The 26,255-nt window shown below is 42.6% G+C and overlaps 1 protein-coding gene across 2 annotated transcripts in view; it reads right to left on the reverse strand.

Annotated features, from left to right (window-relative positions):
• PTPRR (protein tyrosine phosphatase receptor type R) overlaps window positions 1–26,255 on the reverse strand; it is a 106,968-nt gene that overhangs the window by 8,413 nt on the left and 72,300 nt on the right. For both annotated transcript variants that reach the window (XM_060279667.2, XM_088676728.1), the window contains 6 exons: window positions 25,867–25,977; window positions 23,756–24,018; window positions 4,309–4,495; window positions 3,319–3,403; window positions 2,307–2,386; window positions 1,512–1,649 (listed from right to left, as the gene is read on the reverse strand). In XM_060279667.2, coding sequence (XP_060135650.2) covers window positions 1,512–1,649; window positions 2,307–2,386; window positions 3,319–3,403; window positions 4,309–4,495; window positions 23,756–24,018; window positions 25,867–25,977 — 864 coding nt within the window. The remainder of the gene's footprint in view (window positions 1–1,511; window positions 1,650–2,306; window positions 2,387–3,318; window positions 3,404–4,308; window positions 4,496–23,755; window positions 24,019–25,866; window positions 25,978–26,255) is intronic.

A 26,255-nucleotide genomic window follows, 5' to 3' on the forward strand; every position in this document is an offset into this window, starting at 1 on the left:
TCATCAGTCCTTTTCCAGCTGCTCCTTCGTCCCCCCCCCTCTGAATATTTGACAGACATTTAGATAGCAAAACGACCATGTGCCCAAACCTCTGTGCTTCCAGTAGCAAATAAGGTGACAGAATCATTCATCTGCCATTGCAAAAGTCCTTAATACTCTTGCCAGGGTTTCTCAGCGGAATGTCAGAAGCTCATGCAAACACAGACTTTCTCCATATAGCCTGGGAACTACTTAAGACGTCTCCCCTTCTTTTATTAGGAGGAAATTGCCACTGTCAGTCCATGACAATGTAGATAAACAATATCGTAAGGGGCCTGGGCAATTCAGGTAAACACAGGGCTTCCTGATATGTTGGAAACCATTGGGTGTTCCTTTCAAGTCATTCTTTTCAAGCAGTGTTAGATGTAAGTGTTTAAAAATTTGGCATTTCCTTTGGGAAAATAGTTCTACTATAGGTCATATTATAGGTTTAAGAACATAAGAAGAGCCTGCTGGATCAGGCCAATGGCCCATCTAGTTCAGCATCCTGTTCTCACAGTGGCCAACCAGATGCTGTAGGAAACCCACAAGCAGGACCCAGCACAAGAGTGCTCTGCTCTCCTGTGGCTTCCAGCACCTGGTATCTAGAAACATTAGGCAGAACAGAGCCACCATAGCTAGTATCCATTGATAGCCTTACCCTCCATTAATCTGTCCAATTCTTTTTTAAATCCATCCAAGTTGGTGGCCATCGCAGGTTTCTATAAGCATTCTGATCAGGTCAGACAAAGATCTGTTTAATTCACGATATCTTATGTGCCCTTAAAATACAATAGATGTATTTTTTAGATGTCATGTAAGTATATTTTTGATAGGGTAATAATTAAATAGATAGGTCCTCAATCAATTGCCTAGGCCAGGGTTTCCCAAACTTGGGTCTCCTGCTGTTTTTGGACTACAACTACCACCATCCCTAGCTAGCAGGACCAGTAGTCAGGGATGGTGGGAGTTGTAGTCCAAAAACAGCTGGAGACACCAGTTTGGGGAACCCTTGCATAGACTCTCTTCCTGATCACAGTACCCACTCCACCCACCCTGCATGCTTCTTCAATACAACTATGCTGTCAAGGTAGGACTTGAAGGCAGAAGTCCAGACACAAGGTATGCAGAATGAGCAGTGTGTATGGAGGTCCTGGGCTGCCCAGATGAAAATAAAAAAACCCTCTTGGCCTCAATGATGTGGTCCAAAGGAAAGCAGAGCCATACATTTGGCACCAGCTTGGCTGCAGGAGTTGCCAGAAGGAGGCATACAAGACACCATCCAACCATCTTAGGGCCTCCACTCTAGATTTGTCTAGGGTTTACCCCTCAGCCTTTTCTTCTCCCAAATATGTCCCGCATGGCGGTGGGTAGTGATTGTATATAGCATTCATCATGATGATGTTGGGGTCTTGATCATTTGATCCCAGCACTGGCTGGTTTCCACATTCAGAGGGGTTGTTTTCACAAGTGGCTCATCTGAGAAATCGTACCTCATTTTTCTCCTTCAGCTTTGTGATCATAACAATGACAGGACTGTCCTCTTGCCACACCATCAGCCAGAAATCATTCACTGTATTAATCATCGGGCCCTGGGTTGCGATGAAAGCCTTCTCCTGGCCACCATAACCCTGGTTGAGAAAAAAGATACATTACATTTGAACGGTTAACAGTTAAAGATCCTCATTTGCATAAAAGAATCAGACACCTAAAAAAGAAGAGAGCTAACACTGAAAGCTTCTACAGCCCTTTAGCTTAAAGCACCAATAATCTAAATGCTCCCCCAGACAGTCTGTTATTGTGCTTTCATTGTGATTTGCTTGCATAAAGCCCACACAAAGGTTAGACGCTATCTGCTCTTTCCTGGGCATTTGCTCTGATTTGTTTGTGGGGAGGCTATCTGACAATGAGCATTCTTCCTGATTTTATCCTCATTTGCTTGTACGATGGTTATATGCTTTATCTGATCTCTTTTTACTGCATTTCCCCGTACAATCAGGTCCTACTCAGAGTAGACCCATTGAAATAAATGGGCCTAAGTCAGTCACGCCTGTTCAATTCAATGGGCCTACTTAGAGCAGGACTAGCATTGAATGCAACCCATGGGTCCCTGGGGTAGACAGAGAGCAGAAGTAAAGAGAAACATGGTGGCCTTTGATTCAGCAAAGCTAGGGAACTCATGTTGGATAGTCTCCCAGGTAAACAAGAATCAAGTATTCCTAAATTGAAGGCACGAAAATGAACTTTAAGAAAGTAAATCCGCACATAATTCACATCGATTTACTCACCCGAATGTAGTTAGCATTTATGTAGGTGCTCAAAGCATTGCTTGGGTTCTTTGGTTTTAAACAGACTCTGCTTACAGGATCTGGGAGGGGAAAAATAAACATGGAAATCAAAATGAAAATCCATATACCTGTAAGAGCTACAGAAGCATAGGAAAATGAATAGGTGGTGAGGTGGCCAATAGTCTAGATTAATGATGGGAATAGCAGTCTCCCCTCTTGTGATTCCCAGCATACACTGGAGGTAGAACATAAACATCATGGCTTCTGGCTACCATGTCCACCAACCCCTGGAAGACCACAGGTTTGCCACCCCTGATACATGACGCTGAGTTTGGCTGCTTTCTAGAGTGGGTTGGAAATCTACAGCATCAGTTTCAATACAATTGAAGCCAGACATTCAAAAGTGCTAATTGATTGAGTAAATAATAATAACCTGTGTGTGGACGGATTATTGTTTTCACTTATTACTATGGTATGCATTTTTGCGTTTTTATATTGTGAACCTTGGTTGAAGGATGGTATAGAAATTTAATGAATAATAATAAGAAACCTCAATGAATTCTGGAGAAAATAATGTTGCAATAAACTATAAATACCAGGGGGGAAATGAAGGGTCCACAAATCAAAAGAACACGTGTTCCTCCCCCCGCCCAAAAGGTGTGTGGGGAGAAAATTCTGTCATTGTAAAATTAAGAACCATGCCACATTACGGTTGGGTAACTGACCAGCCCAGGAAAGGAAGATCATAATTCAGAAGTACAGAAAACTTTTAACACAAGTCACTGGCAAACTTCACAGCAATGCACAGGGTGGGGATGTCAGCCTGCAGCCCTTTTCAAAGAAAAGCCATCGTTTCACACATCACTTGTCAGGTGCCCCACTTCAAAAAGGCACACCCAGTGTTGGGAATGGAAAGGCTGACATCAGCAGTGGACTGATGATAGGAAAAGGGAGGACCGCACCACTGGATTAAATAGCAGACGGATAAAAACATCAGTTTAAATGGACTTACTTGGAAGAATGGTCTTATAGCGGTTTTTAGTTCCGTGACTAGGGATGTCAATTTCTTTAGGATCCACAAAATTCATGGGGATTTCCTAGAGAGGAAGGAAACACACACCCATAATCAAGTCACATTAGCCTTTATAAAGTGCTACTTACCACTTGCATGAAAGAAACCACAAAACAGCCTTGAAAGACTATAATTTTGAGTAGAGCAGCAATGGGAGGGAGTCAGGGTGCTTAGTCTTTTTCCTGCTGGCCATTTTTCCAGCTCAAAATGGCCTCTCCAAGGGTGATGGATGTTCACAGTGGATGGCACAGTGGAGCTGTGCCACATACATGTCCTCCCTCTGGCTAAGGAGCTGCTGCAGAAGGGGATGGAAAGTTGCTGGGGCGGTTGGCACGGTGCAAACATGCTGGCAGAGCTAATCTGGTGTTCCTGCTGGTACATTTGCACCGCACCCACCTTGCTGGCGCCTTACTTCTTCCCTCCCAGTAGCCAGCAATTTGGCCAGAAGGAGGATGGGTAAACAGCACAGCCCCAGTGCGCTGCCCACTACTGGGTGGCAGGTGTGAAAAAGTTACTGAATTCAATTTCCCTTGGGATGACTTAGCTCATCAGGACAAGGCTCCGCTGGCTGTACCGCCTTCACAGGTGTCCACCTGGCCATTGTACAGAAGAGAGTTCTTCTGGCAGTAAGCAAGCAAGCAGTGGGCACTGATGCTGGATGGCTTCAACCAGAACAGAAAATGTACTTCTTGTCCTCGCCGCTTTTTTGCTGTTCTGATATTGCCTGTTTGGATTTTTGGTTTTAACAACTGGGTACCTCTGGTCTTGCATTATATTTAATGTGTAAACCACTTTGGTAATTCATAACAGAAGGCAAAAGTAGCGTAGAAACTCTCTAAAATAAATATATAAAATATATATAAAATAAGCTAAGTTGTAGAGGAGGGTCACAGATTTGAGCTAGTTGTGACGACAGGCCAACAGACTTACCATAAATTCCGTCTGGAGCAAATGAGAACTTGCCACTGTGTCTTGCAACTGCTGTCTTGTCAGGATCCGGCTGGCTGACTGCAGGTACTCCATGGCAACCTTTTCTCTTGGCGTCGGCACGGCTACGAAAGGTTCGATGCTGCCCAAGCTGCTCATATCCAAGGTGAGCGATACATTGGATCCTCGCCTGTATTACAAAACAAGTGATGTGCAATCAGCTCTTTATCTCATGAGGAAGCTGTGTCGGACGTTTGGGTTCCAAATAACATTCGCAAACCGGAACACTACTTCCGGGTTTGCGGCATTCAGGAGCCAAAATGTTCAACTTGCAAGGCGTTCAGAATCCAAAGTATGATTGTATATGTAATCTTATGGATGAGACCTATACTGCAATCAGAGTATGGTGTGAAAACGCATGGGGCCATCACCTTTCTGAAGCTAAGCTGATCTTGGTCTGTCCAGCCCAGTTTGAAGAGTTCTAGAGAACCACATGTTAATATAAATGCAAGAAATAAATAACTTCAATAGGTGGATCATGGCCTCACTGCATGATCATTCCATGTAATATACAATTCTGTCACTGTTAGGTCTGTTAATTCTCATTTTTTGGACTTGTCCCCTTGCAAAATATTCTGTTGCTGCCAATGTTACCCTGCGTTTTGAGCTAATTAACAGCTTCCTGCATTGCAAAAATAACTTATGGTAGAAAAGAACCATTTGCCCTTCTTTATATTCTGGAAACACAATCCTTCATTCTCTCTTATTTGCTGCCAAAGGATCCTTCCAATATACTCAGGTTTGTTTGATTGAATCAGCTCTCTCCCTGCCATTTGCAAGAGTGAAAATGACTTTAATTATTTGGATGTCGCTTGGGAATAATTTATCACTGGCAATGACCGCTTCCACAACATAAAGGGGAGGCGCATTTTGCGCAGTCGCGTGCAGCCCCCTTGGGAACCCTAGGGCAGACCTAGAAGTTTGGAGGCTGGCACTGCCTACCTGAGGCTGGAGGCTGGAGTCACCGCCCACTCCATCAGCCGACCAATCCGGCCGAAGGGGGAGTGCCAGGGGGATTGGCCAGGTAGGATCAGGTAGGCTTACCTGCACACAAAGAAGAGGAGCCATTCTTGGGAAGCACCCTGCCATTTGCAAGAGTGAAAATGACTTTAATTATTTGGATGTCGCTTGGGAATAATTTATCACTGGCAAAGTGCACTTGCTAAAAATCAATTAGGCCAACTAAAACACAATTGCTTGCAGGTTTAAATCTCTTTTAAATAAGAGCTTTGGAATTATTAATGTATCCACTAAGAAAGAGAGTTCAAAGTTGCTGACAGAGGTTTGCCTTCCTCTCATAGCCTCCACACACGACAGTTTCATTCTGGCACTTTCCCTCGAAGAATCAAAGAATTGTAGAGTTGATAGGGACCACGAGGATCATCCAGTCAAACTTCCTGCAATGCAGGAATCTTTTGCCCAACGTGGGGCTCAAACCCACAGCCTTGAGTTTCAGAGTCTCATGTTCTAACAGCTGAGCTATTACTTGCCTTTCTAAGGGAAACCCACCCACGGATGCTAATCACATGGAACACTCTGTCAATAGACGCCTTCTGTTTCAACTTTTAAGCGCCTCCTGAAAACTTTCCTAGTCTGTCAGGGTTATAGCTATTCTTACAATAGTTAGCCAATTTCTGATTTTAAAATTTTCATGGTTTTTAAAGCTGGTTTTATGCACAGTATATACTGTTGCCAGTTGCTCTGATATTTTTCATGAATAGCAGCATATAAATATTTTGTATCCATCAATTGTAGTCTGATGATCTGCCTATATGCAGTGCTTTTTTCTGAGGGTACGCAGGGGTACGCATACCCCTAAACATTTTGTGAATCTAAGTTTGGCCTCATTGAGGGGCAGTATTTCAATATGAGTAGGAAAATGAGAGTACCCCTAAACATTTTTAAAAGAAAAATCACTCAGAATGTATTGGGAGGGCATCAAAGATAAGCGACTCTACCTTGATTTTATCCTTGCTTTTAGCAAAGTCCACACACACACCCCAATAATACTTTACTGAGGAAACTGAACAAAAACAGCATATAACTAAGGAGAAAGAGGCAAATAGGTTACAGTGGTACCTCGACTTATGAAGACGATCCGTTCCGCAGCTGTCTTCGTAAGTCGAGGTTTTCGGATGTCGAAGTGTGCGGTTGGCGCATGTGCGAAGCGCGATTTTGCGCTTCTGCGCATGCGCGAACCGCGTGCGCAGAAAAGACTTCTGGGGTTGTCGACTTCAGAAGTCGAAACCTTCGGAAGTCGAAGCGTTCGGATGTCGAGGTATGACTGTATATCTTTCTTACTTCAGGCCTTGGACATAGCAGGGAGACATTCTACCACAGGTACAGAGGAAAAGCTCCCTCAGAACTACACAGCAAGTCAGATTACATGCCTCCACAGTAGGGATCATGCCACTCTGCCTGGTTGGTAAGCAACATCTCCTCCAACACCGGCTTTTGGTTAGCTGACTTACCGAGAGCAAAATTAACCCTTAGTTTACATACTGAATGATCCCCACTGTTTCACTTCCAACAGTTGTCATCCTTGCCATGTAGTGGAATGCAGCTCCTGCTATTTTACATAGAAAAGGGTCCCCATTTCAATACTCCACTCTCCCAGAGCACTTTGCAAATGGGTGTGAAACTGTTCACAAGGGGGCAAGTATCAGAGGGAAGAAGGTGCCCAGGCAACTAGATCAACTGTTCCTCACATAGTGTGCAATCTTAACTTTCTAAACGGGTCCACATTTTCTTTTCCCTAGGCAAGCAGAGAAAATCCATTTGTTTTGTTTTGTAACAAAGCACAATTGAAATGTTAATATTTTCTTTGGCTTTTACATTGTTATATCTGTCAGTCGTGGCAAAAGGGCTACTTCCTTTTTAACAAAAAAGAAAGAAAGAAATGTGGCCAGATCTAATTATAACTTTGAATTTATAGCTTTTTCCAGCTCAAGAGATTGGTCAAGAAAACTGTGCAACAGCCCTGCTGGACAGATGTAAAGAAGGCAATTCATTGGAAGCAGTTTAAGGAGATGTATGGAAAGAAACACAAGAATTATACATATAAATTTGCTATTCCAATGGTTAAAGGTAAAGGTAAAGGGACCCCTGACCATTAGGTCCAGTTGTGACCGACTCTGGGGTTGCGCGCTCATCTCGCATTATTGGCCGCGGGAGCCGGCGTGTAGCTTCCAGGTCATGTGGCCAGCATGACAAAGCCACTTCTGGCAAACCAGAGCAGCACATGGAAACGCCGTTTACCTTCCCGCTGTAGCGGTTCCTATTTATCTACTTGCATTTTGACGTGCTTTCGAACTGCTAGGTTGGCAGGAGCTGGGACCAAGCAACGGGAGCTCACCCCATCACAGGGATTCGAACCGCCGACCTTCTGATCAGCAAGCCCTAGGCTCAGTGGTTTAACCACAGCGCCACCTGGGTCCCATTCCAATGGTTAGGGAATAACAAATAATTGTTCCAAATGGTATTTAATGTCAGTGATAGGGATGCAGGTGGCACCATGGTCTAAACCTCTGAGCTTCTTGGGCTTGTCGATTGGAAGGTCGGCAGTTCGAATCCGCACGATGGGGTGAGCTCCTATTGCTCTGTCCCAGCTTCTGCCAACCTAGCCGTTTGAAAGCACACCAGTGCAAGTAGATAAATAGGTACCACTGCAGCGGGAAGGTAAACGGCATTTCCATGCGCTCTGGCACTCATCATGGTCCTCCATGTGCCAGTAGTGGTTGAGTCACGCCTTTACCTTTACCTAATGTCAGTGATAAGAAATGTATCAAGGCCTTTAGCACCCCCTTGCTAAAGCTAAGGAGGTCTAAGAGTGGAGAGTTCCTGAATGAGTGACTACTTGAGTACGTCACGCATGCTGTCTTGGGTTTCAGGATGAAAGAAGGATGGGATATAAATGTAAGAAGGCAGTTCTTCTTAGGAAGGCTTTTCTGTAGAAACTCCAAATCCTCCTTAGCCCAATTTCAGAATATTTCACATCCTCCCCAACTGATTCACAAAGCACTTTTGAGCCCGTGAGGCAAGGGTGAACAGAAGAGACATTTAACTGGAAAATATTCTACAAGAGACTCCTCTTCCCCTTCTTAGGGGTATCCAACCCGGTGCAAACCATCAAGCTTTTAAAGGGGTTATTTCCTGCCTATAATTTACATTTAAATCGCTTCTCTTGTCATACATGGCTATTTCATTTGGCACCCTGCTCTCTCTCAATGTAGTTTACATTTACTGCTTTCTTCCAATGCAAATTGGACTGCCCTGCAAATTTTCCTTTCTTCCAATCTGGTCAAGGAATTAAACAATTATGTTTTTATTTCTGTTTTTGTGAATTTTTTGTAATTTGGAATGTTAGAAAATCAATAAAAAATTTTTTTTGGGGGGGGGGGATTAAACAAGGTTGACCAATGCCCAAACGTCTCTGCCTTCTCACTTTGGTATTCCAGACAAAGGGAGGAGCCGCTTCCTTCTGCACTCCCAGACCTCCAGGACATTTGCCGAGATTCCCCGTTGTGGCTGGGGGCTGTTTGTTAGACAGTGTCAACAGTGCAGGTGGAAGGAAGCCATTCATTAGCTGGCAGAAGTACCGATTACAGAGGAAAGGTGCTTGGCTTTGCATGTTAAGACTGCATCACAACTATGCACATCCTGGTCTGGAGATTGCACTGACAGGCAAAGAGAAAGGATTGCCGAAGAGGCAAGTGTGGTGTAATGGTTAGAATGTTGGACTAGGGCCTGGGCGAGAGACTTTGGGAATAATATATAGCTTACAGCTTGGGAAAAGTTATGGAACTGGGATTTAAAGTTCACAGCATGTTGTACGTTGAAAGAAAATTATATGAAAATGATGTGCCGATGGTATTTAGCTCCTAGTAAATTAGCAAAAATGTATAAAACATGCTCAAATGTGAAGGCACCTTTTATCATATGTGATGGAATTGTAAGGTAGTAAAAGGATCTTGGGATATGATATATAATGAGTTGAAAAAAATGTTTAAAATAACCTTTGTTAAAAAGCCTGAAGCCTTCCTTTTAGGAATTCTAGGTGCTGAAATCTGAAAGAAGCAGAAAAGACTATTCATGTACATGACCACGGCTGCATGGATATTACTGGCCCAGAGGTGGAAAGAAAATAAAGAATGGCAGATGAAGACTATGCTGAAATGGCAAAAATGACCGGAAGAATCAGAAATCAGGAAGAAATCAGAATTTTAATAAGGAATGGAAAAAAATTATAACTTATCTTAAAGACCATTGTAAACAGTTAGTAGGATTGGAATATCACTTGTAGTTTAAGATTGAATTCTGGACATAATGGAAGAGGGAAAGGATTTGGATTACCATAAAAGATGCAGGAAGAAAGGATTAATGATAGTACCCACAAAGGGGAGGGTGGAAGTCCAGGAGATTTCTTGGAATCTTGTTTTTATTATTTATGTTTGATATATCTCTGCAAATTTTTAATTTGAAAACCAAATTAATAAATTTTCCAGTAAAAAGAAAAGAATGTTGTACTAGGACCTGGGAGGCCAGGGTTCAAATCTCCACTTGGGAATGAAGCACATTGTGAAGGTAGAACACTGTGAGGAAGAGAACCATGTATGCCACCTTGAGTTCTTTAGAGGAAAAGTGGGGCAGCAATGTACCGTAATAACAACATTATCATTTTTATTTTTAATAAATGCTGCTTGTGCAAGCAAGTGCACGTCAGACTATAAGCATCACAAGATGCTGAGCAATGAATCCATCTGCCTGGATGTGGACCCTGTAGGTGTGTGTATATCCTGTGAATTCTGCCTTCTGTATATTTGGGGGTGAATCCCAAAGGAGGATAGGTTTTTCCACAGTGTTCCCAGAACCCTTGCAACATGCCATAGACACTTCCATGCTCATCAGTGGAAAGATGCTAAATTGTTCTCCTTCTTTCAGTACAAGTGTAGTACACTGCCCTGTGGGGTTTGCCACCCTATTTTTGGCTCTAGGGCTCTCTGGTTCTCTCTTTCCAAACAGACTTTTAGAGAGCCTGTTTTCTAATACTGTATCAACATCATACAATGAAGCAAAGTAAAATAGTACTTAGATGTTTTGTCCTTTGCTTTCAACTGAAAATTTGTTTTAAAAAAACCAAAACCCAAACCAAACACGTTGGAATCAACACCACAAAGGGGTTGGTGGAAGACAAGAGATCAAATCATCCCATTTGGGTGGGGTGGAGACACACAGAAAAAGCATGCACGCTGTACTTTAGTTTGATAGGAACAGCTCCATGGGGCTTCTTATTTGTGTGTGACATTTGTTTGTACAGAAGAAATCACATAGAGCATCATGTTCAGAGTGTGGCATGAACGTGCTTTAAAGACTGGGTAGCCAGTCTATGAACAGTGATCACAGAGAGCAGAATGTGAAAAGCACGCTGTGCAAATGCTTGTGTGTCTAGGGTGGCATGTGCTAGCTGCTGCTGAGATATGCCAGGGGGTTGTTTTTAATTAACCACCCCATTAATTCAGATGACATGAATACACTAAAACGCCATCCGGTTTAACCCTAGTGATGTCCATGCATACACTATCCGCAACCACTGCACTTTTATCACACCAACAGCTCAGGGCACACCATCTTGGAAGACAGCTGAACACATTTAGGACACCATGCAGGCACCTTTAAACACCCCTGACATATGTAGAACTGTGATAAATTCAGTGATATACATATGTGAATCCATCTGGAGGGGAGAGACCATTTGAGAACCACTTTGGGTTCCATGATGGAAGAAAGGTGGGAAATGATGGATGGATGGATGGATGGATGGAAGGCCTTGCTTGTACTTCAAAATTTATCTCAAAACCAAGTGTTAATTGGGACAGGACGAAGGATTTAGTGCTGACTGCTTAAGTTACTTGTTGCATGTATGGGCAAAAGGTTGTGTGAAAATTGACAGTTATAGGGCTATTCTAAAAATAAATAAACCACTCTTTATGGGACTTGGTTGACCAGTTAGCTAAATGTGTGAGCAGGGGAACAGGATGTTATTCAAGGTATGTGTCCCTGTTAGCCTATGCCAGGTGACAATCCTTCATACAAACACCTAACTGTACAGTGACACATCTCCATGGTCCCTGCTTCCTGGTAGCAAGCCACACAATCAGGATAGCATCTAAACAAGCTGTGTGTCTGTTGTCCCCAAGTTTTCTGACACAACTTCTGTCTTCCTTGGTTCTCCTTTCTGCTTATTGTATGTTTGTGTGTTGCCTGATGTCACTTAAGAGAAGTGGGACCACATTACCTAGGCACCTGTACAACGTAGGTCACACAGACTGCCTTGGGATGTGGTAGTCGTGAGTTTCTTGCATTGGGAGAGGAGTCAACTGGAAAGAAGAGGTGGAAAGAAAATAAAGAATGGCAGATGAAGACTATGCTGAAATGGCAAAAATGACCGGAAGAATCAGAAATCAGGAAGAAATCAGAATTTTAATAAGGAATGGAAAAAAATTATAACTTATCTTAAAGACCATTGTAAACAGTTAGTAGGATTGGAATATCACTTGTAGTTTAAGATTGAATTCTGGACATAATGGAAGAGGGAAAGGATTTGGATTACCATAAAAGATGCAGGAAGAAAGGATTAATGATAGTACCCACAAAGGGGAGGGTGGAAGTCCAGGAGATTTCTTGGAATCTTGTTTTTATTATTTATGTTTGATATATCTCTGCAAATTTTTAATTTGAAAACCAAATTAATAAATTTTCCAGTAAAAAGAAAAGAATGTTGTACTAGGACCTGGGAGGCCAGGGTTCAAATCTCCACTTGGGAATGAAGCACATTGTGAAGGTAGAACACTGTGAGGAAGAGAACCATGTATGCCACCTTGAGTTCTTTAGAGGAAAAGTGGGGCAGCAATGTACCGTAATAACAACATTATCATTTTTATTTTTAATAAATGCTGCTTGTGCAAGCAAGTGCACGTCAGACTATAAGCATCACAAGATGCTGAGCAATGAATCCATCTGCCTGGATGTGGACCCTGTAGGTGTGTGTATATCCTGTGAATTCTGCCTTCTGTATATTTGGGGGTGAATCCCAAAGGAGGATAGGTTTTTCCACAGTGTTCCCAGAACCCTTGCAACATGCCATAGACACTTCCATGCTCATCAGTGGAAAGATGCTAAATTGTTCTCCTTCTTTCAGTACAAGTGTAGTACACTGCCCTGTGGGGTTTGCCACCCTATTTTTGGCTCTAGGGCTCTCTGGTTCTCTCTTTCCAAACAGACTTTTAGAGAGCCTGTTTTCTAATACTGTATCAACATCATACAATGAAGCAAAGTAAAATAGTACTTAGATGTTTTGTCCTTTGCTTTCAACTGAAAATTTGTTTTAAAAAAACCAAAACCCAAACCAAACACGTTGGAATCAACACCACAAAGGGGTTGGTGGAAGACAAGAGATCAAATCATCCCATTTGGGTGGGGTGGAGACACACAGAAAAAGCATGCACGCTGTACTTTAGTTTGATAGGAACAGCTCCATGGGGCTTCTTATTTGTGTGTGACATTTGTTTGTACAGAAGAAATCACATAGAGCATCATGTTCAGAGTGTGGCATGAACGTGCTTTAAAGACTGGGTAGCCAGTCTATGAACAGTGATCACAGAGAGCAGAATGTGAAAAGCACGCTGTGCAAATGCTTGTGTGTCTAGGGTGGCATGTGCTAGCTGCTGCTGAGATATGCCAGGGGGTTGTTTTTAATTAACCACCCCATTAATTCAGATGACATGAATACACTAAAACGCCATCCGGTTTAACCCTAGTGATGTCCATGCATACACTATCCGCAACCACTGCACTTTTATCACACCAACAGCTCAGGGCACACCATCTTGGAAGACAGCTGAACACATTTAGGACACCATGCAGGCACCTTTAAACACCCCTGACATATGTAGAACTGTGATAAATTCAGTGATATACATATGTGAATCCATCTGGAGGGGAGAGACCATTTGAGAACCACTTTGGGTTCCATGATGGAAGAAAGGTGGGAAATGATGGATGGATGGATGGATGGATGGAAGGCCTTGCTTGTACTTCAAAATTTATCTCAAAACCAAGTGTTAATTGGGACAGGACGAAGGATTTAGTGCTGACTGCTTAAGTTACTTGTTGCATGTATGGGCAAAAGGTTGTGTGAAAATTGACAGTTATAGGGCTATTCTAAAAATAAATAAACCACTCTTTATGGGACTTGGTTGACCAGTTAGCTAAATGTGTGAGCAGGGGAACAGGATGTTATTCAAGGTATGTGTCCCTGTTAGCCTATGCCAGGTGACAATCCTTCATACAAACACCTAACTGTACAGTGACACATCTCCATGGTCCCTGCTTCCTGGTAGCAAGCCACACAATCAGGATAGCATCTAAACAAGCTGTGTGTCTGTTGTCCCCAAGTTTTCTGACACAACTTCTGTCTTCCTTGGTTCTCCTTTCTGCTTATTGTATGTTTGTGTGTTGCCTGATGTCACTTAAGAGAAGTGGGACCACATTACCTAGGCACCTGTACAACGTAGGTCACACAGACTGCCTTGGGATGTGGTAGTCGTGAGTTTCTTGCATTGGGAGAGGAGTCAACTGGATGATCTTTGTGGCTCCCTTTCCACCCTGTTGATTCTATGTCTCATGAACTGCCCAGCATCTTCAATGCCCAACTTCATACTCCAAGTCACTCATTCAGACTTTATCATCTCAAAAATAAATAAATAAATGGGGAAAAGAAGGAGGAGGAGGAGGAGGAAATGATTTCAACAAGTACTTCTAGACTTCTAGTTTTAAGCAATCAGTATCTGGCTGGGACAGGAATCGCTCAACATCCTGTGCAGGAAAACAGCTGACATGAGAGCAATTTCAGCTTTCCCTCTTTTAATCAGGCTTTCTAAACTACTGCCAATTCACTCCTGTACTTCCCTCGATAAGGCTGCGCTGCCGAGCAACGGGAACTGACTGTTCAAAACTGAACGCTTAGACAGCCTCCCATCTTTTCCTGTCAATTAGTTCTACCATCGAACTGGAATGTTATCATGTAAACCATGCTTTCAGATGAAACATTGGCAGTAACCCCCACCCCCCACCCCAGATTCATACCTCTCTCTGTGTGCGTACACACACCTATCAACTTCCCAACATTTTGTCCTGCTCTCCTGCTGGTCTCCATCACTCTCTATCATAGGGACTGGGAATCTATAGCCCTTCAGATATTTATCCCATCAGCACCAACCAGTGTGGCCCAACAGTCAGGGATACTGGGAGTTGGAGGGTTCCCCATCTACTGAACACAAGAAACACAAATCAGATGGTCTGTGTGGTTAGGAGAGGACTTGATTCTCAACGACTGGGGTCACTACATTAGCAGTGGCCCAGAGTGTATTCTTTTACTTTCCCCTTGTATCAAGTGACTGGTTGCCGTTCATTCCTACATGGAAAGGTAAAGCACTGGAACAGTGCCCTCTGATGCAGCAAGGACAAAAGTATCCTTTGCTGACAGTGATCCACAAGGAATCGTGTCTTTGTATGCAGAACACACCGGTAGGCAGTGCATCTGCTGAGGCGCATAGTCATGCTTGCCCTCCCCATACAGCCTGCCATCAAGGCTGGCGTTAGCCTGGTTGATGAAGAACCAGGGATCCTGCTGTGTACTAAGTCAGATCCATGGTCTGAAGCTCTCTAGGGTTTCAGACGAGGGACCGTCCCAGTCTTGCTGGGAAAATCCTGGAAAATCCCAGGGCTGAATTCAAACTACAAGAAAGAAGATTCCACCTAAACATTAGGAAGAACTTCCTGACAGTAAGAGCTGTTCGGCAGTGGAATTTGCTACCAAGGAGTGTGGTGGAGTCTCCTTCTTTGGAGGGCTTTAAGCAGAGGCTTGACAGGCATATGTCAAGAATGCTTTGATGGTGTTTCCTGCTTGGCAGGGGGTTGGACTGGATGGCCTTTGTGGTCTCTCCCAACTCTATGATTCTATGATTCTGCATTCAAAAGCTGGTGAGACCATTATTTGCATCATCTGTGGGGAGGGTTAGGGTGGGGCTTCAGAGGAACAATTGGGAACTTAAAGTGAGCAAGGCAGTCCAATACAGACTGAACAATTCTTTAATTTGCACATGCATTTAACTGCATTCGCACACCCTGGTTTTCTTAGTGCTAGCCACATATTGACACTATTCATCCTCCTAAAATGTTGGGGGAATGAAAAGTTCTAAACTCTTTGAAAATAATTTTTTTAAAAAAAGAAAAGAAAAGAAAAAGAAAACGATTTTAGTGCTCTCGTGTCAGAAATAAGACTTATTGAGTTCAGTGGGGTTACTCCTAGATAGGTGGGCCCTAAGTTGCAGTCTTGAACCTCCCCTTCCCCCCACCCACAGCCACTTATAAATACAAAGAACCTTTTAACAGGCCACTGAGACAAATCACTGACAAGCTACCAAAACTGTCTGCCAGATGTCAGCCAGTGATTAATCTGTCTTAAGTTCAGCCAAAGGGAATAAATGCAATGGGTGGTGCAGCAAAGACAAGCGCAATCAACAACTGACTGAAGAAGGTTTCCTGTCACCTTGGGAATGAAATTGATTGGCACTGCAGTTTCCTGTGTACAAGCTAAAACCAGTAGCAACGAATGTAACAAGGATCAAGCCTCGATAAGAACTGTGAGGCTGCAATATGCTTAAGCTTCTCTTAGGAAAAAAAAAAGCAAAACAAAACACTGGGCTAATTTACATAAAAAGTGTGGTGGCAACTGCAGATTTATTTGACTCTGGAGATGCTGATGCTGTAAGTAGCTTTGTCATTAAAAACTGAGTGTCTCTTGGGAGTTGTCCAATCCAAAATATAACCACCAGAGTTTATGAGCTCTTTTGAACTTTGTTTCTTAGGAAAGGTGGAAGATCTCCTTTGGCATAGGCCACAGCGTGCAGCAAAAAAGACAATGCTCTGTGTTCAGTGGAAAGTCGCTGTTGTGAATATTTACTGTAGGGGTGGGGCCATCTAGACAACAACCCTCATCATCCCTGACCATTGGCCATGCTGGCTGCAGCTGATGGGAGTTGTAGTCCAAAAGAAACACTTCCAGAGCCTCAAGTTCCCTGTTCCTGGTTTACTGTCACAAACAGTTGTATTTCCGCCTTGAAGATACTAACCTGATGTTTGTTCTCCATTTCCCCTCAGACTGAAATACCTGCATTGTGAATCAGTAAGAGAAAGTGCCTACTTAAAACTTTAGCTTCTTTTAAATTCACTTCCCTAAATTATGATATTTCCAATTACTTTGTATTAAGGTCTTTGTGGGCTGAAAACGTGTGAGGGGCTTGTGGAGTTGTGGTGGTTAGCTGATGACCCCATGCTGATGTCATGCATGTCAGCCACATGTACCCACTGATGTCACATCTGGCTGTTCCATGGAAGGAGGAATCCTGGACTAGTCAGGAGACTCCTCCCTGCATGGAGGTATACTAGGCATCTACATCTCTTTGCACATGGGCACCTCATAAGGCCACCCAATGCGCAGACTGCAGAGAGTGGGGGCCAGTACACATGGTGTCTATTTATGCTTTCAATGATTTAGTTTTATGGGTGGGAATATAAAGGGGGTAAAAGAGTTTGATAATTAAGTTTGAATATTTTTGAGTAAAAGGGTAGAGAATATGGGGTAATAAAGGCAATGTGAAGTATGAAGGGTTAATGGTTAAAAAGAAGTTATAATTTGGAAGGAAGAATGTGAGTTTAGAGTTGGAAACTGCAACAATTAGTGAATTATAAAGAACTCAAGAAGGGGGAATGAGGAAGTCCGAAATGTTTAGATTCAAAATGGGAAAGTATGATTATATCTTTTTGTTATTATTATGGTTTTTTTTCTTTTTTTTCTTTTCCTTCACTATTTCATATAAAACATTTAAGAATTAGCCATAAATAAGATAACCAAGATGCATTTTTGTGATGTTTAGTTATGATTTGGGAAATGTTAGGAGTTTACTATAAAAGAATGGTAAGAAGGATAAGTGAAGAACATTGAAGAAACAAGATTTGATGATATTGTTTTATATTTTTGTATTTTTTTCTTCCTTTTTCTATATAAAATACAATAAAAATTATTTTTTAAAAATATTTATGCTTTCAATACTCAAGAAGAAGAATCTAAAGATGGGCTTTTCCAAACTTGGGTCTCCAGCTGTTTTTGGACTACAAGTCTCATCCTCCCTGATCACTGCTCCTGCTAGCTAGGGATGATGGGAGTTGTAGTCCAACAATAGCTGGAGATCCAAGTTTGGGAAACCCCGATCTAATCCATAAGAACAGGGTACCTTAAGGACTGCCTGAACCTTTAAATCCCAGCTCAATCACTATCATCTGCAGAAGCATCGTGGGTCACCTGCCTCCCCATCTTGGTGAGGTGAGGCTCATTTGACACCAACATGAAACCAAGCCTTCTGCGTTACCGACCCACTCCTGTGGAATCCTCTTCCAAAAGAGATTCAGCAAATGCATTCTACAGTAACTCTGGAATGTTAGCTGAAAATGTTTCTTTGCTGCCTGACATACACAGACAATGGGGAAAAAATATTTCCCCATAATAATTAGCTGGTGATCCAGTTTAATTTTTGTTTTGTTTTTTAATGGTGTTATATTTGCTGTTCCACAGGTGCATAATGGCTATAGCAGGTGAAGGGAGGCCACAAGAATGTCATAGGAGACTGGTATTGGGTTGAATTAAGCCACAACTTTATTGATTACAGGAAAGAACAGGCTTGGCTAAGGCATTGGGCATTGATAGGAACCTGGTAGGGTCACATTTGTGCTGCTTTTTTATGGTATTATAATTGCTGCATACCATGTTGATTGTTTAAATGAAACTGTGGTATACAAACATTTTTATAAATAACTAAACCACAGCACTCTCCCCTCCATTGTTTCCAATCTTTGAAATACTCTTCTGAAACAACTTTTTTTTTGGGGGGTATCCCAAGCTTCTGCTTTAAACAACTGTTATTGACATTTCCCTGAAAGCAAATGCCTAAGAGTTATATTAAGCACAAAGAAAAGCATATTCATCTCAGCACAATGGAGTAAATTTATCCTCCAAATCTATGCAAAGCTGTGTATTTCGGCCAGGAAATTCCAGATCCCTTCCTGTAAATATATATTAGGTTCTCATGCTTGTGAAACCATCCACAAACACTGGCTCGGTTTCATTATTCAAATTGCAGAGAGCTACACAATGCCCGAAAGTCCGTTAACAGAATGCTGAACCATAAAGGCAGGAAGTGTTTAATAATAATTAGGTTATATATAGCACAAACAGTGATACTTACGCCAGCAATTCTGCTCAATTAATTAAATATTAGAAAGGAAGGCATTTATCAGTACCTAAAAGGTATGAGAGCGAAAGAGACACTTGAGGCCCTGCTTTTTCCATACAGAAGTATTTGAAAAAGCAGATAGCTTGTCACAGGTGAATGGTGGCCTTTCCCAGCCTAGTCTATACCTGCTGAACCAAATGCTCTTAGAGGCTGCACATGCATTAATAGGGCGCCCCACATTGTAACCTATAGATTTCCCCAAATTGCAGGGCAATCCTAGTAATGGGTTACAGCCAACCAAGTTCTACTCAGAGTAGATCAATTGAAATTAGCAGACCAAACTTTGTCATGTCCATTAATTCCAATGGGTTCACTAACCTTGGATACAATCCCATGTCTACTCAAAGGTCTATTGAACAATGAAGCTTACTCCCAGGTAAGTGGGGTCAGGATTGCAGCCTCAATCATTAATATCTGTGTTTGAAAAATAAAAACACGTGAAATGTGATAGGATAAACCCATAAATGACTGGTGCGCAGCCTGGGAGTCATTTTGGACTCACACCTGTCCATGGAGGCGCAGGTTAATTCTGTGTCCAGGGCAGCTGTCTATCAGCTCCATCTGTTACGCAGGCTGAGACCATACCTGCCTGCGGACTGTCTTGCCAGAGTGGTGCATGCTCTGGTTATCTCCTGCTTGGACTACTGCAATGCGCTCTACATGGGGCTACCTTTGAAGGTGACCTGGAAACTGCAACTAATCCAGAATGTGGCTGCTAGATTGGTGACTGGGAGCAGCCGCCGGGACCATGTAACACTGGTCCTGAGAGATCTACACTGGCTCCCAGTACGTTTTCGAGCACAATTCAAAGTGTTGGTGCTGACCTTTAAAGCTCTAAATGGCCTCCCCGCAGACTGTCTCACCAGAGTGGTGCATGCTCTAGTTATCTCTCGCTTGGATTACTGCAATGCGCTCTATGTAGGGCTACCTTTTAAGGTGACCCGGAAACTAGAATTAATCCAGAATGTGGCAGCGAGACTGGTGACTGGGAGCAGCCGCCGAGATCACATAACACCGGTCTTGAAAGACCTATATTGGTTCCCAGTACGTTTCCGAACACAATTCAAAGTGTTGGTGCTGACCTTTAAAGCCCAAAACAGCCTCGGTCCTGTATACCTGAAGGAGCGTCTCCACCCCCACCGTTCAGCCCGGACACTGAGACCCAGTGCTGAGGGCCTTCTGGCAGTTCTCTCATTGCGAGAAGTGAGGTTACAGGGAACCAGACAGACGGCCTTCTCGGTAGCAGCACCCGCCCTGTGGAACGCCCTTCCATTAGATGTCAACAAAATAAATAGCTATCCTAATTTTAAAAGACATCTGAAGACAGCCCTGCTTAGGGAAGCTTTTAATATTTAATGCTGTATTGTTTTAATAATCAATTGGGAGCTGCCCAGAGTGGCTGGGGAGACTCAGCCAGATGGGTGGGGTATAAATAAATTATTATTATTATTATTATTATTATTATTATTATTATTTAGATAATCTAATTAGAATTACAAGGAGGAGTGCTGCATGTTGCCCTCCTGGGATCAGTAAGCCTAGGTAGGCATTGGGGCCGGTGCTGAACTGAGGCCTGCAGCATCTATAGTCACATTCTCCAGTGGGAATTTGATCCTTGATCCTGAAAAGGTTGCCCACCTCTTAAACTGCTGTAGCTCCCTCCCTCCCTCCCTCCCTCTCCCCCTACCCCAAGGTATATGAACAAGGGTAAGCTAGCCGAGGCCCAGGGGAACAAGTGAAGCAAAGACAAGTCCAAGAAGGGGAAATGACTCCTAGGTACAAGACAACGCTGTGTCTTGCTTTGTGCCAGTGTAACATAAGGTTGCCAGACATCCCCGTTTCCTGGGGGCAGTCCCCGGATTTACAAATCAGTCCCCTGACAAAATCCATCTATTTAGTAAGAAATTGAAAAGTGTCCCTGGATTCATTGAAAAAAAATCTGGTAACTTTAGTGTCACAGGCTGCTTCCTGATCCGTAGCCAATGGAATCCACAGAGATCAGTTGGTACCACTTAGGAATGGTTGGTGAGGACACGCATCCTATTATCTGCTCTCTGTTTCACTGTGTAGAGATCAATACTGCCAATGCCAGGTTTCCGCTGTGAACGCTAGAGAATAAAATTATCACTACCCCCAAACATACACACACACACACACACACACACACACACACACACACGAGACCTCCCCCCAGATTGTTACTTTCCAGTAACTTCTCTTATGATAGTAATATTAGGCCACACTAGTGAAAGATAAATATAAACGGACTACTGAGCTGGTTAAAGCAGAAGAAGTGCCACCAAGGGGCACATTCTAATTTCTCGAATGAACTCTCACAAGAATTTGTAACAGATGGAACAGAAGGTCCACTGACAATATTATCTTCTTCCTCTAGATGTCACTATCCATCAAGCAACAGCATCATGCCTACACTAGGGAGAACTCTATGGCAAGTTCTCAGCCCACACCATATGCACTTAAATAATATTCCAGAGTGAATTTAGTGAGCTCACAAAATATTGCTAATAACCAGGAAGCTTCTGGTAGTATAAGGAAAGATGTGGCATAATCCTGATTAATGATGCTTTCGCCTCTGTACATGGTGCTTCACGGTGGCATTTTGCACAGCATTGAAGCTGCTCAAAAATAGTTAGGATAATGTGTTGGGACTGTGATTGTCAATCAGATTATATCCACTTGATATTTCCTACTTTCGATTTTTCAAACATCAGTATTTGTCTGGTTGTCTCACACACTGCCTGAGAATGTGAATTTCAGGGCAAGATGTTCCTGGTTCAAACTTTAGGTTGGTGACAAATGACAATCCCCATCACACTGACCAGGGAGTCGAACCCATTGATCTCAGTGGGGCTTACTTTTGAGTAGACATGTGTAGGACTACACTGTGAGAAGCTCTAGTCAAGTCGCCATCACCTCAGCCTGCACCTGCAATATGTGGGATGCTAAAACTGTCCTACCTTGCAGCGCTACTATAAGGATAACTTAAAATAATCTAAACCCCTACACCTCATCCATGAGAATTTCGCCAAAAACCCCCTCTCCTTCCCAGTGCTATTTCTTTTCTTGTTCACCGATGGAGAATGGTTGAGAGAGATGTTGGGAGGAAACATAGTACACATTTTTTTGGGCACAGACATGCCCCTTTCTCTTCACCACACAGACAATGTCACGTATGAGGAAACTATTTCACACAGACACCTGATTTGCTTAGTTCTCTCTGCCGCACCTCACCCAATTCAGGTATGAATTGTTCAACAATGCAGTAGAGATCCGACTGCTCATATCATATATCCCACATTAGCTAGAATTTTGTACACCTGTTTCAGACTTTGTCACAGTGCTATTTCATATTGAAGTGCGTTAAGGGGAGCAAAATGTTCAGTAAGGATCAAAAGCCCACCCTAAGCTATATTTTAAGACTGATCTGGGGTGGAGAGGCAGGAAGCAGGGCACTTTGAAGAACACTTCATGTTGTTACTTTTTATGTTGGTACTTTTTATGAACACCATCATAATAGCAATGTTTTCAACAAATGTCAAAGGGGCCACCTTTATAAGCAAAGGGATTTATGCCTCTAGCATGTATACCTAGGCCATGGGCCTGCTAATAATCCCTCTCCAGCTTGTAAAAATAATGACTTGGCCAGAACTGTAGTTGCTCCGGAGGGGGAAAAAAACCACATGAAGTCTGAAAGGGGTGTGGGGAGCGATCTTACTCTGTTCTCTTTAAATAGAATTTGTGTCTATCTGCAGCTCAGTATTCCAGAGAGATTGTGATAGACTACTACATTTATGTGCAGATTTCAAGATCTCAAAAGAACCTTGGGGATCACCAAACACATAATGATTCTAATCCAACCGAGCAGATCTCCATTTACTAGCTTTTTGGCAGGGGAAGGAGATGCAGCAGTGATGGGGTACCAAAGCCAGCTTCCCATCTTTCTCCTGAGTGATTGGGTCTCTCTCCAGAACAACTGATTGGTGGAAGCTACACAGACATCACTTGGTTACGTTTCCCCATCCAGGTACAGATATCCATGCAACCTGGGCATATCTGTAGAATTTCCATTTGCTTCTTGAGAACCAATGGCCTCTCTTCATTGTTGACTATTTTATTGCACAGAGAAACCAGTAGAACTCCTTTATTTGAACAAAAGAGAAGCCCTTTTAAGTATTCAGAACACATCCTGTATGCTGTTGCAATTTCTGACATACCTTTGATGAAAACACATCTATTGCTGAGATGTCATTGTTTAATAGGAATCTGTTCTTCCTAAACACCAATGCTTCTAAACAACAGTATTTTTGATCACCCACCCTCCTGCCTCGCTTCTGTTGCCTGCATGCTCTTTGCATCTTTCTTTTGTCGGCTAGCTGGGCTTACTTTAGCCAACAAGAGTCACTGCACAGCGTATCGATGATTTATGAAAAGTGCTTGCACTAGAAGGTATGTTTCTAATTGATGGCTTTCCAGCAGATGTGCTGCAACCCAGGCCAGGACATAAACACAGGAAAGCAAAATGATGAAATTAACCATTCAATCCAAAAAGATCACATTTCGGATTCAAAGCATGTTTGTTTTCCTCTTTGGAAATATTTGGAAGCTGCCAACTTTTTTTTTATTTTTAATACCTTTACTGATTCCAAACATTATTTCAATACTTGGCAGTTTAAGTGCAAATTATAATCTCTGATTATACTCAGAAAATAGCATCCTTTATAGCAAGGGTGGGCAACCTGTGGCCCTCTGCATCTTGCTGGAGCACAACTCCCAGAGCGTTTGGGTAAATGGGCAGCATAGAAATGGAGTGAATGAATGAGCTCTCATAACCTCTGCTCATGCTTGGCTGGGACTGATGGTAGGAGGAGCGCAACAACATCTGCAGGGCCACATAACTTGTCTCACCTGCTTATAACACAGGGGAACAATGGCAAACTGCATCTGGAGAGGTGTAAGCCTACCTTTCTTGAAGCCCCACTGACTTGATCTTGAAAGGGGATGGGCTGGTTGAAAGGGTGGGCTTGATGTCAGGAGCACATTGCCCTTGTGGATCTACTATGACATTCACAGCTTTAGGAGCCAGTTCAGGCTGGACCATTCTGTTTGCTGGCTTGTACTCGGACGGAGTTCTCTGCAGTGGGATGGCTGAAAGGTGTATTTCCTGTTTCTTGCTCTTATCTTGTCTCACCGAAAATTGTATTTTCTCTTTCAGTCGGTACAGGACCTATTGAAAACAGAGAGAAGAGCTGATTTTATCTTAAATTCGGGAGGGGAGGGGAGAGAAACTGGATTAAACGAGGCATCAGTCAACGGCAAAGAATGTCAGTGGCAATGTTTTAAAATGAGCATTTTGTGCTACAGATTCTTTTCAAAAGAGGTCACGTCCACATTTAAAGCACATGGTTCCCCCCAATGTATCATGGGAACCATAGTTTGTTTAAAGTGCTAATAACTGTAGCTCTGTGAAGGGTAAACTGCAGATCCTGGGATCCTTTGGGATGAAGCCATGTGTTTAAAATGTGCATGCAATGTGCTTTAAATGTACGGTAGGGATTAGACCAGAATACTCAGCACTTCCTGTAAAATAAACCTCAGTTTGTATTGTCTGCAGCTGAGGGTTCTCTGGGAACCATCTTCATGCCAATATTCATCATTTCAGTTGCTAGGTTCTAGGTTCCCATTTAACTATTAAATACTCCTAGCATACACTTCAAAAAATGTAACCACTCCAATCCATCTAAGGGACATATATACAAACAATTCTGCATGAATACCCCCCAGCTCTGGAGTCAGCAGATTACATTGCCTTTTTTTGTAGTAGAACCTCAGGATCCATCAACCAGAACTGGATGCAAAAGAAAATAGACATTTTCAATTAAAGACTTAAGAGCCCGGGATTTTGTTTGGAGTACCAGAACTGCATTATCCTTGCACAGAAAAATCTACTTGCCCCCAACTTCCTTTAATTCATGAGCATTAATGAAAAGGTGGGGGCATTTTTGGTGTTAATGTTGTTTAGCAGTTAGGAATAATAAACATTTGATGATATACTTTATTACTATTATTTATTATATATTATATTTGCTAATTCACTTTAATTGCCCAAAACAACCTGCAACCAACCAAACAAAGTAGTTCTGATGCTACTTTGAACTAAATAATAATAATAATAATAATAATAATAATAATAATAATAATAATAATATAATATTACGCTCTGGGTGGCTTCCAACAGATTATTAAAAACACAATGGAACATCAAACATTAAAAGCTTCCCTTCAAAGGGCTTCTAATAGACCCTCTGCTCTCTCCCCCCCCCCCCAGCTGAATGAAGAATGGCCTATGCAAAGAATGTTGCATATATAGGGTGGTGTTCAGCGTGTCCTAGTCCAGGCATCCCCAAACTGCGGCCCTCCAGATGTTTTGGCTACAACTCCCATGATCCCTAGCTAACAGGACCAGTGGTTGAGGAAGATGGGAATTGTAGTCCAAAACATCTGGAGGGCCGAAGTTTGGGGGTGCCTGTCCTAGTCAGAGTAGAGCACTTGGAGCTAATTAAGAACTAACTTCAATAGCTCTACTCTGAGTAGGAAAATATCACCCATGGTTTCTCTCCACCAGTCGAGCTGCATAGGCTTCATCTGTGAAGCCCTCTCCAAAAAGCAGTAAGTACACACCAACCAGCTGTTTAGTGGAAGGACCGATGGGCTGGATGTCATCTGCTCCACTTTTTCTTCCCATTGAGAAGAAGACTTACTGATTTTTGAGGAGGGCTCCCCATGCTCAGCAACGCTGGCTGTAAGTAAGCACACATGCTTTGAACTGGGCTCTACCCCTTACAAAATAAATGTGAGACGTAAGCCGTTTTCGAGTCAGCTGCAGAAAAGCTTTAGTCGTTCCAGATGCAAACACCCAGCTTACATCAAGTCTGGCTGTGCATAATTTTTTTTTATTGCTTTTTGTTAGTGGTTAAAGACCGGACTGCATTATGTAAATACTTCTGGCACAAATCTGCCGGTTGGGCTTTTGAGACAGGCATGAGCTGAAGAAAATGTAAAGAAACAGACTTACCATCAGGCATGTCACAATGATAACAAAGATGCTGAGAAATATGATGACAGCATAAAATCCTTCTTTGCTCCAGAGTTTACCCGATTCGTGCTTGCCTTGCAAGACGTTTTTCTTTGATTTTATAAAAAACACAAAAGCAAAACAAAATGTAATTACACTGTTCTGGTTGCACACTTGAGAGCCCTTGTCAGGTAGATAGGAAGGTGGTTGTTTTTTAAAAAAATCTTTGTTGTGTTTTTCTATAATATAAAATGCTTGGATGAATCAGTTCCAATCACGCTTCTAACAAGTATGATACAAAAACCACCCTAACCTGTCTAGGAAGGGGAATTTATACCTTCATTAGTGAGCACTGGAAAATTCTTTCTACCCATGAATCCAACTGTGTC

Source organism: Zootoca vivipara, chromosome 9 (assembly GCF_965207765.1).
Source record: "Zootoca vivipara chromosome 9, rZooViv2.hap1.1, whole genome shotgun sequence".
Lineage (NCBI taxonomy): Eukaryota > Metazoa > Chordata > Lepidosauria > Squamata > Lacertidae > Zootoca > Zootoca vivipara.